At 41.9% G+C, this 18,577-nt stretch overlaps 1 protein-coding gene across 2 annotated transcripts; it reads left to right on the top strand.

Moving 5' to 3' along the window:
- The first annotated feature begins 1,998 nt into the window (after nt 1–1,998).
- Nucleotides 1,999–18,014, top strand: LOC108260129 (NACHT, LRR and PYD domains-containing protein 3). 2 transcript variants are annotated; one of them, XM_053677084.1, is made up of 12 exons: nt 1,999–2,707; nt 2,922–3,014; nt 3,799–3,915; nt 4,128–4,244; nt 4,570–4,633; nt 4,841–5,045; nt 6,986–8,759; nt 9,831–10,004; nt 12,974–13,147; nt 13,228–13,404; nt 14,260–14,436; nt 17,480–18,014. In XM_053677084.1, the coding sequence occupies exons 3-12, from the start codon at nt 3,800–3,802 to the stop codon at nt 17,484–17,486; spliced, it is 2,985 nt and encodes a 994-aa protein (XP_053533059.1). In that variant the 5' UTR covers nt 1,999–2,707; nt 2,922–3,014; nt 3,799; the 3' UTR covers nt 17,487–18,014. The 2 variants fall into 2 exon arrangements, with proteins under 2 accessions (XP_053533059.1, XP_053533058.1); XM_053677083.1 differs by lacking the exon at nt 1,999–2,707 and having other exon boundaries at nt 2,768–3,014.
- The last annotated feature ends 563 nt before the right edge of the window (nt 18,015–18,577 follow it).

The following is an 18,577-nucleotide window of genomic DNA, read 5'->3' as shown; positions in this document are numbered from 1 at the left end:
TGGTGCATGGACTGTCCGGCTGCGGCAGGCCTAGCATGTCTATTCTTAGCGAGTAGTGCATCTGTCCTTCTTCCCTGCTCCAATAGCCCTCTATACCACTCCGCGTATGCTGCAAACCAGGCGTCCATCTTGGTGATCTGCTGCTTCTGATAACTGGTCTTTCGTTCTGTCACGAATCGAGGTTGAGCCAGAAGCAAGTGCAGATAATGACATTTATTGAAAAAAACGTACTATCAAACAAAGACACTAAGACAACTTGGAATAACACCGTGGCATGCCACAAAACACCGAGACACAAACGACAAGAGTCTAGGTCAACGAAAGACAAGCAAACAGTGCAGACAAGGACTACATATACACACACAAGTGCTCATTAACAAAACGTAAGTCAGGTGCAGGTGGTCATGTGACAGCTAGTTCAGTGCAGTGGCTGATGGGAAGTGGAGTCCAGAGTTTCTTGATACATGGCATGTAACCTGAAAGTCACTGCATGATGAGGAATTGCATGCTCAGAATAATAAGTCAGAGACTGGGTATTGTAGATTCATATGCACGGAGGCATTTGTGTGCGGAAGACCAGAAACTTTATTAACTGCCACACATCAACTGCACAAAAAACATGTATTCACAAGTCCAACAGGAAGTCCAACAGGAAGTCCAAAAAACAGCAACCGAGCTTGAGTCCAGTGGACACACCCACACTCTGTCGCTATAGGCTGCACAATTAATCATCAGTTATCTACAGGTATTATACAGATCAAATAAAAAGGTTGAGTAATAATGAGAAAGATGCAATGAAAATGATGATGTCATAGATGATGTAAATGATGATGTAATAACACTGTGGTAAAGTTGGGTGTAGATCTGACTTTATACCCCAGAACAAGCAAAATCATCTTTATTCATATCCTCAGTAAATTAGGAGTGTATCTCTGGAGGAAATGAGACTCTACTAACATTAACATCACTGCTAAACTTTAACACACACAAACAACACTTTTATTTTATAAACAGCTCAAACATGTGTGTGTTCCTCAGGTGTGTATCGCTCTCAACGTAACCGGTTTATTTATTTATAGTTCAGTGAATGTCAGTAAAGGTGTGTGTGTGTGTGTGTGTGTGTGTGTGAGAGAGAGAGAGAGAGAGAGAGAGAGAGAGAGAGAGAGTGTGGGGTGTGTGTGTTTACCATTTTAAAAACATTGGCCTTTTCCCTGTTCAGAATAAACCGGTTAGTCGACCTGAGTCAAAGTGAAACGCAGCAGCTCCATGTTGTGACGAGGGGAAAATAAAATCTTTCAGGAGTAAAAACACAGTGAGTATCTAATCTAAAGCTCTAATATATAAACACTGAGTTTAGCATTAAGCTTACCTGCTGTTACGGGTGTGGAATAAACAAACTGCACAGCTCGAGCTGGACTCTTCTGGACTTTCCGGGTCCTCAGTTTTTTTTGTTTGTTTGTTTTTTTGTTTTTTTAAATATCCTTCAAATATGACTTCTTTTCTGTTCATCTCTTGTATTTTTAACTTGATAAACGTGTGGGCGGAGTCTGTGTTAGAGGTTTGATTGGCATGTAAAGCTCATTGGTTGGGCAACTTATTTTTCCAATTATACATTTCCTCAACAACTTCACTCAATAATAACAGTTTTAACCGATTTTATGCACATTTTATTTAGGGGTTTTTGTGTGTGTGTGTGTGTGTGTGTGTGTGTGTGTGTGTGTGTGTGTGTGCTTATTTGTTGTTTTTACTTTTTGAAGTTATTCCTGCAATAAGTAACTCATGCCACTGGGGGGGGCTGCAACCACGACTTTTATTAATAACCCTGTGTTTTATATTCTCTAGATCAGTGTTTCCCACCCGGGGTTCCGACTGATGAGAGCAGGGTGTCGTGTAAAATCCTTCAAACATTTCTAAAATGCTACAGAAATATAAGACACACATAAAAAAAATAATAATAAATTATATATATAATAATAATAATACACCCCCCGACCAAAGCAACGCTTATAAACATGGCGTCTCGTGTGGAGTTACTGAATGCCGAGGAGGAATTGTTGTATTTGTTGTTGTTGATGTTTGTTTTCAGTAAACTTCAGTAAAACCCACAGTACGAAAAAAGAACCATATAGTAATCATATAAAACCCAGTAAACCTTGAGATGATCACTTTACAACAAAATACAGCTATAAATATGAGAACATGTATGAAACTAAAATAAACAACCTCAATTTTTATTTTATTAATTTCACTGAGATTTTTATTAAACATGGACCTTCACTTTCATTAAACAGACATTTATTGTAGGTTCATTTTGTAAATGTAAACATCAGTGTAAACAGACAGAAGAAAGTTATTTCAGAACGATCGCTCTGGATGTTCACCCTCAGTGTAAAGGTCTCTGTGTATGGAGACAGCAGAATGGGGTGTAATCAGTGTGTCTGACGGTGTAGTGTAGTGACGCTGTTTATTTGTGAAGATACTGATGAATGAGAACATGGTGCATCACTAAAAACTTTCAGCTTTGGCTTTATTATCTCAGCAATATGCACAAAGCAAATCCAAATCACTATTTTAAAATCTTTTCCATGAATTTTGTGCCATCTGGCTGTCTGTATGGTCCCGCAAGGACGGATCAGAGAGATCCCTGTACAGTCGCACCTTTCGTCAGGAGTCGCCTCGAAGTCGTGTGTGTGTGTGGAGGGGTGAGGTATGTGCGGTGTGAAGTTATGAAGTCGTGTGTGTGGGTGGGGGGGGGGGGGGGGGGGGGGTGAGGTATGTGCTATGTGAAGTTATGAAGTTAAGTATATGAAGTTATGTGTGTGTCTGTGTGTGTGTGCGTGTGTGTGCATGTGTGCGTGTGAGAGAGTGTGTAGGGTGTGTGTGTTTATCATTTTAAAAACTTTGGCCTTTTTCATGTTCAGAATAAACCGGTTAGTCGACCTGAGTCAAAGTGAAACGCAGCAGCTCCATGTTGTGACGAGGAGAAAATAAAATCTTTCAGGAGTAAAAACACAGTGAGTATCTAATCTAAAGCTCTAATATATAAACCCTGAGTTTACAGCACACACAGAAGCGGTTTGTGTTGTTTAAAGCAGTTTTAATGCACACAGGCTGGTTTCTGACTTGGTAGCGTGGGGATTTCCTGTAAGTGAACCGCGCTGATACAGGGTGTGATTAATACACTGATGGTGGAGTGAAGGAAACAGGGAGACATGACCTCCAACATCAGTGTGTCTGGAAAACAGGACTTAAAGGGGACTCGATGGTGGCTGTGGTTCAGGTGGTAGAGCGGATCGTCCCCTAATCGTCGTGTTGGCGGTTTAATACACGTGACTCCACATGCCGAAGTGTCCTTGGGCAAGACACTGAACACCAGGTTGTTCGCGATGGCAAGCTAGCGCCTTGCACGGCAGCTCTGCTACCACTGGTGTGTGTGTGTGTGTGTGTGTGTGTGTGTGAATGGGTGGTTAAGAACCAGTGTAAAGCGCTTTGTAGGACCGCTAAAGTAAAAAAAAAAGTGCTATATATGTGCAGACCATTAAAGAGTTACTTTTACATTCACCAGGAATAAATACACACCGCCTCACAGGAACAGATCCGTGTCTCTAAACATCACTCGTTAACAGAGGAACTAAACTTTGGTTTGGGTTTTTAATAAACCTAACCCTAATTATTTCCTGATCTTATGTTATCTGCTGCTGGTCAGACTGGAAATGTTTAATAGCATAATCCAAACACAATCTGTAATATATTATTATACATATTTCCCTTAATTTTGGCTCCAACAATGTGTTGTAGAATGATGGAGGGAAGGAGATCAGATTCACCAGAACCCAGCTGTGTATCAATGAAGAGTGACCAATCAATGAAACATCCAATATACTTCAGAGATGGAGACAGTTCTACTGATGCGAGGTCAGTACAGTGACGTGTTAATAATACAGATACAGCCCATATTTTACTGTTAAAATGTTTAAATGTATTTTTGTAGATCATAAAATAAAATAGATGTTATGTTTATTAATAATAAAATAAAGGTTTGCTTGGCTTCTTTTGTTTCATTATTTGTTGATCTTATGTGATCTGCTGCTGATCAGACTGGAAATGTTTAATGTGATGTGTTGTAGAATGATGGAGGGAAAGAGATCAGACTCACCAGAACCCAGCTGTGTCTCCATGAAGAGTGACCAATCAATGAAACATCCAATATACTTCACAGACAGAGGCGGTTCTTCTGATCCGAGGTCAGTACAGTGAGGTGTTTCACAGCAGTGTTCCTGATCAAACTCACGCGTCTCATTCTGAAGCCCTTCATGACCTTCATCGGGTGTTGAATCAGTAAAACACTAAACTGTGCAGTGCTGAAGCTCTCGGCCTGGCAGTGAGGAAAACTGCTTCTAATGAAATTAATGAGAATATAAATATTTACTTTTGTTTATAAATATGTTGGCGTTAGTTAGAAGAGTATTGTGTTAAGAGGACCGTGTTAAAGATCTGTCTCAGCATTTATAAATGTGTCGTGTGCAGATATGAACACATACAGTCCATATTACATGTTGTGTTTTTTAGAAACAGACCACAGAAGGAGAGATTAAACGTCTTTAGTGGGAAACAGTTGGAGTCCGTATTCAAGGTGTGTATTTTCTGAGTAGGTTTCTGGAGTTTTTAAATTTTGAATAAATCATACAATACAGTTTTATCCATGCATTTTGAACAATCAGACAGAATTTCAGTTGTAACTGTGGTAACAGAAAGACATTTCTTCTTTTCATTAAATAAAATAATCTCTCAGTTTATACAATTATAATATTTAGATGTGTTCCTGTGTGTTTCTAAATAGGAGTTGGAACACAAAGCCATTGCTCTGATAAAGAATGAACTGAAGAGGTTTAGGAAGCTCCTGAGTCCAGATTACCCAGCATGCACTGAGAGGGAGGTGGAGTCTGAGGAGGATCTGCACAGTGTCAGAGAGGGAGTGCTGAAGATCGCACTGCACTTCCTGAAGAACATGAACTACACAGATCTCGCTAACACACTGCAGAACAGTAAGAGCTCTGAGTCATGACTTCAATTAGTAAATTTTATTTTGTTTCACAATCATTTTTAATTTTCTCATCTGAAGGAGTAATTATATCAGCAGAAATTTATTTAGTACAGACATTTTATTTTGACTATTTTTGTAGTTTATCTTTGCAGAATTTTAAATTTATATTTATGGCATCTGGTAGATGCCCTTATCCAGAGTGACTTACAGAAGTTCTCTGAAGTCTCTATCAATACAGTGGGGGAAATAAGTATTGAACACGTCAACATTTTTTTTTCAGTGAATATATTTTCAATGAGGTTATTCACATGAAATTTTCACCAGATTTTGGCATTAACTCAAGAAATCCCCACAAAGTATTCACAACATAAAATTCCATAAATGAAGTTATGTGTAATAAAATGGAATGACACGGGAAAAAAGTATTGAACACGCTAACTGAAATGTATTTAATACTCAGTAGAAAAGTCTTTGTTTGTAATGACACTTCAAGACACTTCCTGTATGAAGAGATTAATGTTCCGCAGTATTCAGGTGTGATTTTGTTCCGTTCTTCTAAACATATTGTCTTTAAATCTTGTTCAGTTGGATTCGAGTCAGGTGATTGGCCGGGCCATTCTAACACCTTGATTTATTTTCTCTGAAACCAATTGAGCGTTTCCTTTGCTGTATGCTTTGGATCGTTGTCCTGCTGGAAGTCCACCTACATCTTCATCTTCATCCTCCTGGTGGATGGCAGCAGATTCTTCTCAAGAATCTCCCGGTAAAGGGCTCCATTCATCGTTCCTTCAGTTATATGAAGTCTGCCAGTACCATGTGATGAAAAACAGCCCCACACCATGATGCTCCACCTCCAGACTTCACTGTTGGTGTAGTGTTTTTAGGGTGATGTGCAGTGCCATTTCTTCTCCAAACATGGCGTGTAGTATCACACCCAAAAAGTTCAATGTTGCTCTCGTCTAACCAGACTACACTCTCCCAGAATTTCATCGGCTTGTCCAAATGAGTTGTAGCAAACTTTAAACAGCTTTGACATGCCTTTTCTTTAGTAATGGAGTCTTGTGAGGTGAGTGTGAGCAGCGGAGTGCATTGCCTATTGTTTTCTCTGTGACGATGGCACCTGCTGCCTCAAAGTGTTTCTGGAGCTCTTTCCGAGTGGTCCTTGGCTCTTGTGCTACTCTTCTGACTATTCCTCTGACTCCCTGGTCAGAAATCTGGCGAGGAGCTCCTGTGCGTGGCTGGTTGATGAAGGAGTGATGTTGCTTCCACTTGTGGATAATGACCCCAATGGTGCTTTCTGGAAGAGTCAGAAGTTTTGAAATACGTCTTTATCCGATTCCATCAATATGTTTCACAACAATAAGGTTGTGAAGGTCTTGGGAGAGCGCTTTGCTTTTACCCATCATGAGATGTTTCTTGTGTGACACCTTGGTAATGAAAAACATTTTTATAGACCATCAATTTGCTAACCCATCTGATATTCATTTACACAGATAGGGGGTGTAATTACTTACGGATTTCAGCCGGTTCCTTGCCTTCCCCTACTTTGGGGAACTGCTTTTTCTTAGCGTGTTTTTTTACCGTGTCATTCCACTTTATTACACATAACTGTATTTATGGACTTTAATGTTGTGAATTCTTTATATTTCCAGATTTCTTGAGTTAATCCTGACGTCTGGTGAAAATTTAATCGGAATAACCTCATTGGAAATATATTTACTGAAAAAAAGGTTGACGCGTTCAATACTTATTTCCCTGTAATTCACTGTAATTACATTCTGATAATAGTTCACTAGGAAATGGACTAAGAATACTATCAGTCAAAAACTTTTTTAAAAAAATACATAAATCTGGAATGTACAGCAGCTTTTATATAAATGTTTCATTTTAGACTGTGCTCAGTAATTTTACATTACAACGTATTATCCCTTTGTTTATTAGAGTCTGTGGCCTCTGTGTACCAGCTCAATCTCAAATCCAGACTGAGGAAGAAGTGTAAAAGAATTAATGAAGGAATCTCAGAGCATGGAAGCTCAGTTCGTCTGAATGAGATCTACACAGATCTCCACATCACAGAGGGGTGGAGTGGAGACGTCAATAATGAACATGAGGTGAGACAGATTGAGACAGCGTCCAGGAGACCAGCAACACAGGAGACACCCATCAAATGTAAAGATCTCTTTAAAGACGAGTCCATCAGAAGAGTGCTGACTAAAGGAGTTGCTGGAATTGGAAAAACAGTCTCTGTGCAGAAGTTCATTCTGGACTGGGCTGAAGGAAAAGAGAATCAGGACGTCTTCTTCATGTTTCCACTTCCCTTTAGAGAGCTGAATCTGATGAAGCAGGAACATCTCAGTCTGATGGATCTTCTTCATCACTTTTTCCCTGAAATAAAAGAAGTACAATTAATAGACTGTGACTCCTACAAAGTCCTGTTGATCTTTGATGGTCTGGAAGAGTGTCAACTTCCTCTAAATTTCCAGAAGAATGAGAGACTGTGTGACGTGACGGAGTCAGCCTCAGTGGATGTGCTGCTGACGAACCTCATCAAGGGGAATCTGCTTCCCTCTGCTCTCCTCTGGATAACCTCTCGACCAGCAGCAGCCAATCAGATCCCTCCTGAGTGTGTAGACCAGGTAACAGAGGTACGAGGGTTCAGTGATCCTCAGAAAGAGGAGTACTTCAGGAAGAGGATCAGTGATCGGAGCCTGGCCAATAAAATCATCTCACACATGAAGTCTTCAAGAAGCCTCTACATCATGTGTCACATCCCAGTCTTCTGCTGGATCTCAGCCACTGTTCTAGAGAGAATGTTGGGTAAAGCAGAGAGTGGAGAGATCCCCAAGACTCTGACCCAAATGTTCACACACTTCCTGATCTTTCAGATCAAACACAAGAACAAAAAGTACCGTCAGAAATGTGGCCTTGATCCTCAGCAGACCAGAGCGAGTATCCTGGCACTGGGAAAACTGGCTTTCCAACAGCTGGAGAAAGGAAACCTGATCTTCTATGAGGAAGACCTGAGAGAGTGTGGCATTGATGTGAGAGAAGCGTCAGTGTACTCAGGAGTGTGTACCCAAATCTTCAGAGAGGAGTTTGGGCTTCACCTGGGGAAGGTGTTCAGCTTTGTACATCTGAGTGTTCAGGAGTTTCTGGCTGCTTTATACATGTTTCTCTCCTTCATCAGCAGAAATGTAACCCAACGACAAACTACTGGTCTGTCTGATCTTTTCAGAAAGTCAAACATGTCCGATCTCCTCAAGAGTGCAGTGGACAAGGCCTTACAGAGTGAGAACGGACACCTGGACCTGTTCCTCCGCTTCCTTCTGGGTCTCTCACTGGTGTCCAATCAGACTCTCTTACGAGTCTTAATGCCTCAGACAGGAGGTAGCTCTCACAACAAACAAGAAATTGTCAAGTACATCAAGGAGAAGATCAGGAAGAATCCATCTCCAGAGAAATCCATCAATCTGTTCCACTGTCTGAATGAACTGAATGATGATTCTCTAGTGCAGGAAGTACAGACTTACCTGAACAGAAGAGGTGACAGGTGTCTCAGTGGAACCCGACTCTCTCCTGCTCAGTGGACAGCTCTGGTGTTTGTGTTACTGAACTCAGAACAGGAGCTGGATGAGTTTTCTCTGAAGAAATATGATCCATCAGAGGAATGTCTTCTGAAGCTGCTGCCAGTGGTCAAAGCCTCCAGAAAAGCTGTGTGAGTATTTTTTTATAAATGTAAAATCAAATTCTGTTGTGGATTTTAGCAAGTATACCATGTGTGTGAACATGGAAAGTGTGTGTGTGTGTGTGTGTGTGTGTGTGTGTGTGTGTGTGTGTGTGTGTGTGTGTGTGTGTGTGTAGATGAGCTAATGGTGTTATAATAAATTGTAGCTGAGAGATTGTGCAGTGCAGAAAGACGTCCCTGTTCCTGTAAATGTGCTGATGTGGCGTCCTGTTCTCTGATTTCAGTCTGAAAGAAAAACACTGACATTTCTGTAACATGTTAAAGCAGGGGTGTCAGACGTACGACTTCAATCCGGCCATGCAAAATGAATTTTGAAAGTTAAAAAGTAATGCATAAAGGACACGAACTAGAAATTTTTAATAAAATGCCATTCCCAAATTATCCGCTAGGGGCGCACTGTTTAGTCAGAGTAGAAGACGTGGCACAACTCTGTGACCGAACAGCAGATGGCAGCAATGCGCCTTCTGCTGTTTGTTATTACGGTGTAGTCTACCCTTTTTTCTACTCGCCGCCATATCCTCATTAGCCAAAATGTCTTTATCAAAAAGGAGAAAAGTGGATACAGAGTGTAGAGTTTTCCAAGAAAAATGGATCGCTTCCTATTTATTCACAGATATGAATGGGAAACCTGTGTGCTTGGTGTGTATGCAACAAGTTTCAAGTCTTTGGTGAACTCGAGACAGAATTCGCAGTTTTTCACTCACCCTTCACAGTCAAAGCTTTTGATGTGCCTATAATTTGCAACGTGCTGCAGATTTGAAGGACAAATTTGCCTCAGTGGGCTTAGACACATTTTATCATTATTGTTATTTATAGGTAATTATGCTATGATTTTACTGGCCCGGCCCACCTTACATCTAATTAGGCTGCATGTGGCCCCTGAACTAAAATGAGTTTGACACCCCTGTGTTAAAGTTTAGTTTTGTCATGGCTGTGTGTGTGTGTGTGTGTGTGTGTGTGTGTGTGTGTGTGTGTGTCTGTGAGAGAGAGAGAGAGAGAGAGAGAGATCAGTGTTCTGATATTTCATAATTTCTCACCCAGTCTGCGTCTGTGTAATCTGACCGAGGAAAGCTGTAGAGCTCTATCCTCAGTTCTCAGCTCAAAGTTCTCCAGTCTGAAAGATCTAAACCTGAGTGGAAATATCCTGCAGGATTCAGGAGTGAAGCTGCTCTCTGCTGGACTGGAGAATCCACACTGTACACTGGAGATACTGAGGTCAGATCATCACTTTATCACTGAAGATTGATTGAGGATTGATTGTGTGATTGTATCTTTTTATATGATTATTAGTACCAAAAAATAATATCCAACAGCCAGTATTACTGGCTGATGCACACTCATACCTGTATACCTGTATCATATCCATGACATTTGAACTGCTTTTGTGTAGCCATAAAATGTACAATATTAAGTATTGTTAATAACTTTTATTTAAATTTATGATCTTTTCGTGTCGAGGTTCCACTTCATAGTGGAGCCATCGTGGTGGAAGGATTAGCCGCCCAGTAGTATGATACGGAATGTTGCCCAGGGTGTGCCGGGGGAGGCTCCTTCCGTGCACACATATTCACAAACACATTCATACACTATGGACACTTTAGACACGCCAATCTGCCTATCATGCGTGTCTTTGCACTGGGGGAGGAAACCGGAGTTCCCGGAGGAAACCCCCGCAGCACAGGGAGAACACGCAAACTCCACACACACAGAACAGCTGTCGGAATCGAACCCCCGACCCTGGAGGTGTGAGGAGAACGTGCTAACCACTAAGCCACCGTATGCCAATTTATGATAATTGTTGGTGATTTGTATACACATTGAACTAAACTGTTATTTGAAATGTAATTTCTTATTTTATAAGAAACTGAAATATTATAGTCTTTTGAACCTTTTGAAACTGTAGTTAGTGTGACATTTTCCTGGGTTTGGTCGGAATGAGGAGACAGGCTTGGGACAACACAAACAGATTATTTATTTTCCCATTTTTCTTTGTTTTTCAGCAGTTTTCTATCACACATGTACACACACACACACACACACACACACACACACACACACATACACACACACACATTCAACTGCTCAACTACCTCTCCTGTGGCCCGTCTCTCCAATCTTTATCCTTGCCGCTGCTCAGTAAAACACAGAACACTTCTTAGCCAAATTCCACACAAGTGTGTGATCCTAACTAGAGATGCACCGATGTATCGGCCAATAAGGGCTATTTTCCCCCGCTATGGGCCGATACTTTAAAAACATCCAATGATCAGGACCGATTATATCCTGTCAATCAAAAGAGGGCGGGAAAACACATCGATTTTGTAAAGATGATGTCTCTTGTGTTGTAATGATGACAGAAAACTGCAGTTTGTAATCTCTGCACTGATACAAAATTTTACACCAGACGCTGCAGCAGTGAAACGAGTCAACCCCCCACTACTGCTGCTCGTTCTGAATTAAAGGGCCAGTACACTGTTGAAAGATTTAAATGAAGATGAGTTGTAAAAAGGTATATATTGCTATATATTGCACAGAAAAATATATGTGAGCCAACCCCAGGAACTGCATCTTTTTGGTCTTGAGTCTCAGGCAGTCCGCAATTGTGGTTGTCTTAACAATTTGGGGACGCACCTTCCCATGGCCCAAGTGGAAGCACAGATACCGCACTTCCACCTGTCCAATTGCACATTTCTTTGGGTTTGCTATGAGTCTCGCCCATTTCAAAGATCTCAGGACAGCACTCAGATGCATGTGCCACTGGCAATCATTTCTGTAAATAATAAGGTCATCTAAATAGGCAGCGGCATAAGCAGTGTGCAGGTGCAGGATTCTCTTCATGAGATATTGGAGTCAAGGGGATCTCCCAATATCCCTGTCAAACCCAGTGTCAAAATAAAAGCAAGCCATACCTAAACGATTGAGCAGTTCGTCAATGGATGTCATTGGGCATGCATCAACTTTAAACACCGCATTCACTTTTCTAAAGTCCACACAGAACCAGACTGAACCTTTGGCCTTGGGAACTAAGACCACCGGACTGGACCACACATATCGAGCATGGCCATGAGCTCCTCCTGAACTACCCGTTTTTTGTGCTCGGGCAAATGATAGGGGGGGGCTGCGTACCAATACCGCTGGGGGCATCTCAATGGGGATGTTCTATATGATTAGTGCAACAGGGAAGGGGTGAGAACGCATTGGAAAATTTCACTAGCAACTTGCCAACCTCCATAATTAGGGGTAATCTGGGGGTGAACTGAGCTGCCCTTTTTAAATTTACCAATGGTCCTAGCTCCTTTCTGTCTGTAATGACCGTTGCCAAAGCCACAGGGACCAACTCTCTACAGAGGTTAAGGAGCTTGAGGTGGTAAATCTGCTGCACCCAACCTCTATCCATTCAGCTTACCTCATTGACATCCCCGACTCGCTGTGTGACCTCAAAGGGCCCTTCCCACTTGGTGAGCAATTTGGAGCTCAATGTGGGTAATAATACAAGCACTTTATCTCCAAATAAAAATTACTTGAACACCCTTTTTATACAGTGGGGACTGTAGTTCTTGGGCATGACGCAAATCCTCCTGTGTTAGGTGACTCAAGTTGTGGAGTTTTGCCCTCAGGTCCAGAATGTAATCAATTTCACTTTTGCTTCTAGAAGGTCCCCTCCTCCCAATTTTCCCTAATGACATCTAGGACACGGCAAGGCTTGCGCCCATACAATAATTCGAATGGGGAAAACCCTTGGAGACTTGCAGGACCACTCATACTGAAAATAGCATGGGCATGAGCCACTTATCCAAATTCCGAGCATCATCGTGAATAAACTTATGAATCATAATCTTAAGTGTTTGATTAAACCTCTAGACCAGTCCATCCATCTGTGCGTGGTAAACACTGGTATGAATCCGTTTAATGCCCAGAAATTCGTACAGTTGCGTTGAGTACAAGGAACTCTCGGCTAGAAATAAAGAGACGTGTTTGCTCAGAGTGGCGTCTGTGATTATCTTAACGTTAAATACCTCGTCTCATGTGAGCTGAGACACATGGATCTGTCCGAGAACGGTCCAAATTTACACACAGGCTTTTCATTTTAGATTTTTATCCTAATAATAATCTTGTGTTCAAGGAGACAGTTAGATAGAACAACTCTGAGAAACATGCCTAATTTAACATCATTTCTCTTCCAGAATGTGTTTGTGTGGTCTCACAGAGGAAAGCTGTAGAGTTCTGTCCTCAGTTCTCACCTCAAACTCCTCTAGACTGAGAATACTGAACCTGAGTAACAATGAACTGCAGGATTCAGGAGTGGAGCTGCTCTCTGCTGGACTGAAGAACCCACACTGTACACTGGAGATACTGAGGTACACACACACACACACACACACACACTGCACTATGTTAAGTCCAAGTCACACTGTAACAGAGATGTTTCTCTATGCAGGTTGTCTAAATGCCGTGTAACATGTAAAGGTTTTGCTGCTTTGGCTTCGGCTCTGAGATCAAACTCCTCCTCACAGCTGAGAGAACTGTACCTGAATAACAATAATCCAGGAGAATTAGGAGTGAAGCTGCTCTCTGTTCTACTGATGGATTCACACTGTACACTGGAGAAACTAGAGTGAGTTACTGACTGCGTTTACACGGACAGCAGTAATCAGATTATTGTCCTTACTCTGATTAAGACAATACTGTGATTAAGGTGTTTACATGAGTCGCTTTTAGAATACTCCTGTCATGTTCCCGTTTTATATGTTATAGACTATAATTAGATTAACAGCCCGCGTCATTTCGTCCCCACGCCACGCCCTCTGATGTCCCTCCAGAATTTCACGTATCAACATACAGCGTGTCTTCGTTATGGGACCGTATACAGTTTTGGGTGTTTTTATTAAATTTTGTTATGAACGCTTTAAGTGCAGTTAATTATTTGTCATGCTGTACGTGCTAATAGACGACTGTTTGAAGCGTCCCAAACTGTCCCAAAGTGCGTACTTACCGTCTATCTAGTAGCCGATATACATGTATTTCTCCCTGCTACAGGCCTATAGTAGGCAACTACGCGGTTTGGGTCGCAGCCGTGCTCTCTTGTAAAACGGTTGAGCACTGCTGTGTGTGATCGTGTCCTGTCGCAAAATGCGGTGAAAACTCTCACACGACGTTCATAATGTGATTAAGGCACATGTCTGTAATACACATGTATAATGCGACTAAAACAGGAATACTCCACACTAGTGTTTACTTCGAGTATGACTTTAATCAGATTAAGGTAATTAAAAATTGCTGTTTACATGGTAGTTTCTTAATCAAAGTATTGTCTTAATCAGATTAATATTGGATTATTGTTGTCCATGTAAACACACTGACTGTCTCTTTACACACACACACACACACACACACACACACACACACACACACACACACAGCTGAATGTTAAGTCTGAGTCACACTGTAACTGAGATGTTTCTCCCTGCAGGTTGTCTAGCTGCAATATTACAAGAGATGATTGTGTTGCTTTGGCTTCGGCTCTGAGATCAAACTCCTCCTCACAGCTGAGAGAACTGAACCTGACCGGGAATAATCCAGGAGAATTAGGAGTGAAGCTGCTCTCTGATCTAAAGAAATCTCCCCACTGGAAACTAGAGAAACTAGAGTGAGTTACTGTCTCTTCACACACACACACGCACACACACACACACACACACACACACACAGTTATTTTGCTAGAGAGGTGAAAACTGGTGTTAATATCGGGGCCCTAAATTGCAGTATTCAACAGGGCTCTTGCTATAACTGAATTGTTATATGTATAATAAGCTAACTCATACTAATTGAAACCAAATTTATGCAAAACTACAAAAAACATGCAATACAGAATAAATTTTTTACCCAATAACCTCACCTTCCTACACATGCTCCTAAGTTTCCGCTTTTTTGACTACACTGGCAATGTGAGAATTTTTCAGCTGGTGTCTGCAAGAGTTCCCAAAGATGGATGCCAGTGACATTCACCAAATATTTTCCCCCCATAACATAGAATCCAGTTCTTGGTTGTTACACTATAAAAGATGGAAAAGTTCAAGTGGGGAGAATACTTAACAATATATACTTAAATCATGTAGATACAGGTCAAGTTAGGGGTTAGTTAAGTGCTCACAGAAGAGGTGGGTCTTTAGCCATTAAAAAAAAAAAAGTGACCGAGTCTGTGGTCCGGATTGAGGTTGGAAGTTCATTCCACCACTGAGGGACAGTCAGTGTGAAGGTTCTGGAAAGGGATCTCATGCCACGCTGAAGAGGCACGACCAGGCATCGGTCGTTAACTGATCGTAAATTGCGTGAGGGAACATAAACCTCAAGGAGAGTGTTGACATAGGGGGCGCTATTCCAGACAAGGTCTTGTACGTGTACATCAAGGCCTTGCATTTGAGTCGGGTGACTACAGGAAGCCAGTGGAGGGAGATGAAGAGGGGTATGACATGGGTCATCTTGGGCTGGTTGAATCATCTGAAGGGGTCTGATGGAGCTGGCTGGGAAGCCCATGAGTAGTGCACTGCTGTAGTCCAGTTTTCAGTTAACAAGATGGTAACTATCTGGTGACCAAACCACGTTTTGTCACGAAAACACATGCGAGAAGTGACATGGATATATGGCGCGAAAACCATGTGCGAAACAGGAGTTGTTCATTTGAAGATGGACATAAGACAGAAACAAGTGGTGCAAGCTGTTTGCGTGATGATTTGTGCTGAAAGTGGGTGAAAGAATGGATGAGCACACGCAGGCAGCAGGGATTGTGTGTGCTACAGAGAGAGTTGGAGGTGAGTGAAAAGGTTTTGTGAGTTTCCCTTCCTCACTGTGACCTCACCCCATGCCTTGCTCTCTCATTGGCTGTAGCTCACCGCTGCAATCACTGCCAGTGACGATACTTTTCACACCACAAGATGTGGAGTCGCCCTACAGCTCCTGATATTTAGCATTCCAGATATCCGTGTTGTGTCGCCGATGCCTCGGCGATGTGTCATCGAGTCACACACAACAATCGAGTGCTGATTGCTCACATTGCTGGAAAAATTGTATTGGCCAGGTGATGAGTGGTGCCTGGTTTCCTCCAGACATGACGCTTACCATTCAGGCCAAAGACTTCAATCTTTGTTCAATCTTTGTTTTATCAGACTAGAGAATTTTGTTTCTCATGGTCTGAGAGTCCTTCAGGTGCCTTTTTTGCAAACACCAGGCGGACTGTCACGTGCCTTTTACTGAGGAGTGGCTTCCGTCTGACCACGCAACCATTCAGGCCTGATTGGTGCAGTGCTGCAGAGATGGCTGTTCTTCTGGAAGGTTCTCCTCTCTCCACAGAGACACGCTGGAGCTCTGTCAGAGTGACCATCGGGTTTTTGGTCACCTCCCTGACTAAGGCCCTTCTCCCCCGATCGCTCAGTTTGGCCGGGCGGCCAGCTCTAGGAAGAGTCCTGGTGGTTCCAGACTTCTTCCATTTACGGATGGTGGAGGCCACTGTGATCATTGGGACCTTCAATCCTGCAGAAATGTTTCTGTACCCTTCCACAGATCTGTGCCTCGATACAGTCCTGTCTCGGGGGTCTCCAGACAATTCCTTGGACTTCATGGCTTGGTTTGTGCTCTGACATGCAGTGTTAACTGTGGGACCTTATATAGACAGGTGTGTGCCTTTCCAAATCATGTCCAATCAATGGAATTTACCACAGGTGGACTCCAATCTAGTTGTAGAAACATCTCAAGGATGATCAGTGGAAACAGGATGCACCTGAGCTCAATTTTGAGTGTCATGGCAAAGGCCTTGAATACTTATGTACATGTGCTTTTTTGTTTTTTATTTTTAATAAATTTGCAAAGATTTCAAACAAACTTCTTTCACGTTATCATTATGGGGTATTGTTTGTAGAATTTTGAGGAAAATAATTAATTTAGTCCATTTTGGAATAAGACTGTAACATCACAAAATGGGGAGAAAATGAGGCGCTGTGAATACTTTCCGGATGCGCTGTAGCGTGAACTAGGCTTAACTGGATCACAATGTGTCTTCGAGACATTTGACCCCGTTCACACCTGTACTTAGCACAGTCCACTTGTGATCTGATCACCCAGGATGCGCGTTAATGCCAGGTGTGAACCGGGCCTCAGATAAAGACCACTGCGTAGCAGTGGTTGCCAGGTCAAATTGGGATAGTTTTGTGCACCATGCTGAACTTGTTTCCATTGTAAAGCCAAATTTGTTTTTTTAATGCTCAGCACAATGCACAGCTTTTGTTTCCTTCTACGCTGCTAGGACTCGGATCACACAAACACTGTACTTCAGTTACTGGTCTTTTATAACATTGAATGTTTTAATCAATTGAAAATGCAAACCTTCCACAGTATAAATACCCACAAAAAACCCCAGCAAAGAACAGATTAAAACACTAAAGCTTTATCACGGCTTGTCCGTTACCACAAAAAAAAAAAATAATTGCAGATAAAGTTCATGACCCTAAATGATGAAAGTCAAACAAGTTCAAAGAGAAAAAAGAGACATTAATCGGTATGTCAGACATCTCAAATGTGGAAATGGGTCAAACGGACCCAGAACATACGAGGAGGGTTAAGGGTGCCAATATTTATTCTACATGTGATATTTGGGAATATGAATGAGTCACCATTCTGTCCTGTTCTGTGTCTTCCAGCATTTAGATGTATTCCCTCAGCAGGACTGGACAGTGTGGAGTCTCCACTCCAACCTCTCCTACAGGCGCTAGAACCCGTCCCACGGGTCTAACAGAACCCTTCATAATCAGATGTGGACGATGCACAGCGTAGCTCTGTATTTGATCCGTTTACCCAGCGTGTAGCTGCTTAACCTGCTTCCATTCATTTATTACAACACCACAGTGAGAGATTTCCTTTTCCATAAAATCACCGATTTAAAGAGAACTCGCGCCTCTTTTCAGTCTATAAATGTATTCATGCTAACAAATACGCCGTTTAATGTTTCGATCAAACATCCTCGCATCTTCTGACATCACCAGAGACAGCTTTACTACTCGGTTTTAAATGGCAGTGCAATGTTTATTTACAACAGAGATATGAAATATATTTTTATGTACAGTTCTATGCATTTTTTATACACTGTATATCCGTCTAATACATTTTTATACACATTCTGATGTGTTCATCTACAGTATGTGAAATATAAAATGAATAAATGGTGACTAGGACTAAAACACGACAATGCAGCTGCTTGGGTTGTGTTTGATTTCTGATATTTTAAAGCAGTAACTGTTATGTCTCAGTAATAAGATCTCTTCCTGACTCGTATGTGGGTCAGATTATTCATAAACACGGTATTGTCCACAGAACTGCCGCTCACTGGATGTTTTCTCTTGAGTGAAACATTCTTTATTGAGTCCCAGGTGATCAGACATACCCGAACCTGCCTGTCTCGAAGCCCCACTCAGGTGGTTGATGTGAACATTCCCTGAAGCTGCTGGTCTGAAGGATTTTATGCGTTGCACTGCTGCCACACAGTTGGCTGATTAGATAATTGCACGAACGAGTAGGTGTACAGGTGTTCCTAATAAAGTGCTCAGGGCGTGTAGAAGAGAAATCATTTAGAATAATGGTGATCCGATGTCACCCAGATGAGGATGTTCCCCTCTGAGTCTCGTTCCCCTCAGGGTTTCTTCCTCTCATCATTTTCTCTTGCTCCTGTCACTCGCTCAATAGGGATCAATTTAAATTTTATATCCAGATTTCTCTAAAGCTGCTCTGTGACCACGTGCATT

This window comes from Ictalurus punctatus, chromosome 28 (assembly GCF_001660625.3).
Source record: "Ictalurus punctatus breed USDA103 chromosome 28, Coco_2.0, whole genome shotgun sequence".
Taxonomy (NCBI): domain Eukaryota; kingdom Metazoa; phylum Chordata; class Actinopteri; order Siluriformes; family Ictaluridae; genus Ictalurus; species Ictalurus punctatus.
Note: the sequence above shows the minus strand (reverse complement) of the source record. Positions and strands in the feature narration are given on the sequence as shown.

Bases quoted from the DNA above. Each gene is read 5' to 3' on its own strand.
- LOC108260129 (XM_053677084.1), top strand. From the start codon at position 3,800: ATGATGGAGGGAAGGAGATCAGATTCACCAGAACCCAGCTGTGTATCA. The intron at 4,634-4,840 runs GTGTGTATTTTC...GTTTCTAAATAG, and splicing joins AGTTGGAGTCCGTATTCAAG to GAGTTGGAACACAAAGCCAT. The intron at 13,405-14,259 runs GTGAGTTACTGA...TTCTCCCTGCAG, and splicing joins TGTACACTGGAGAAACTAGA to GTTGTCTAGCTGCAATATTA.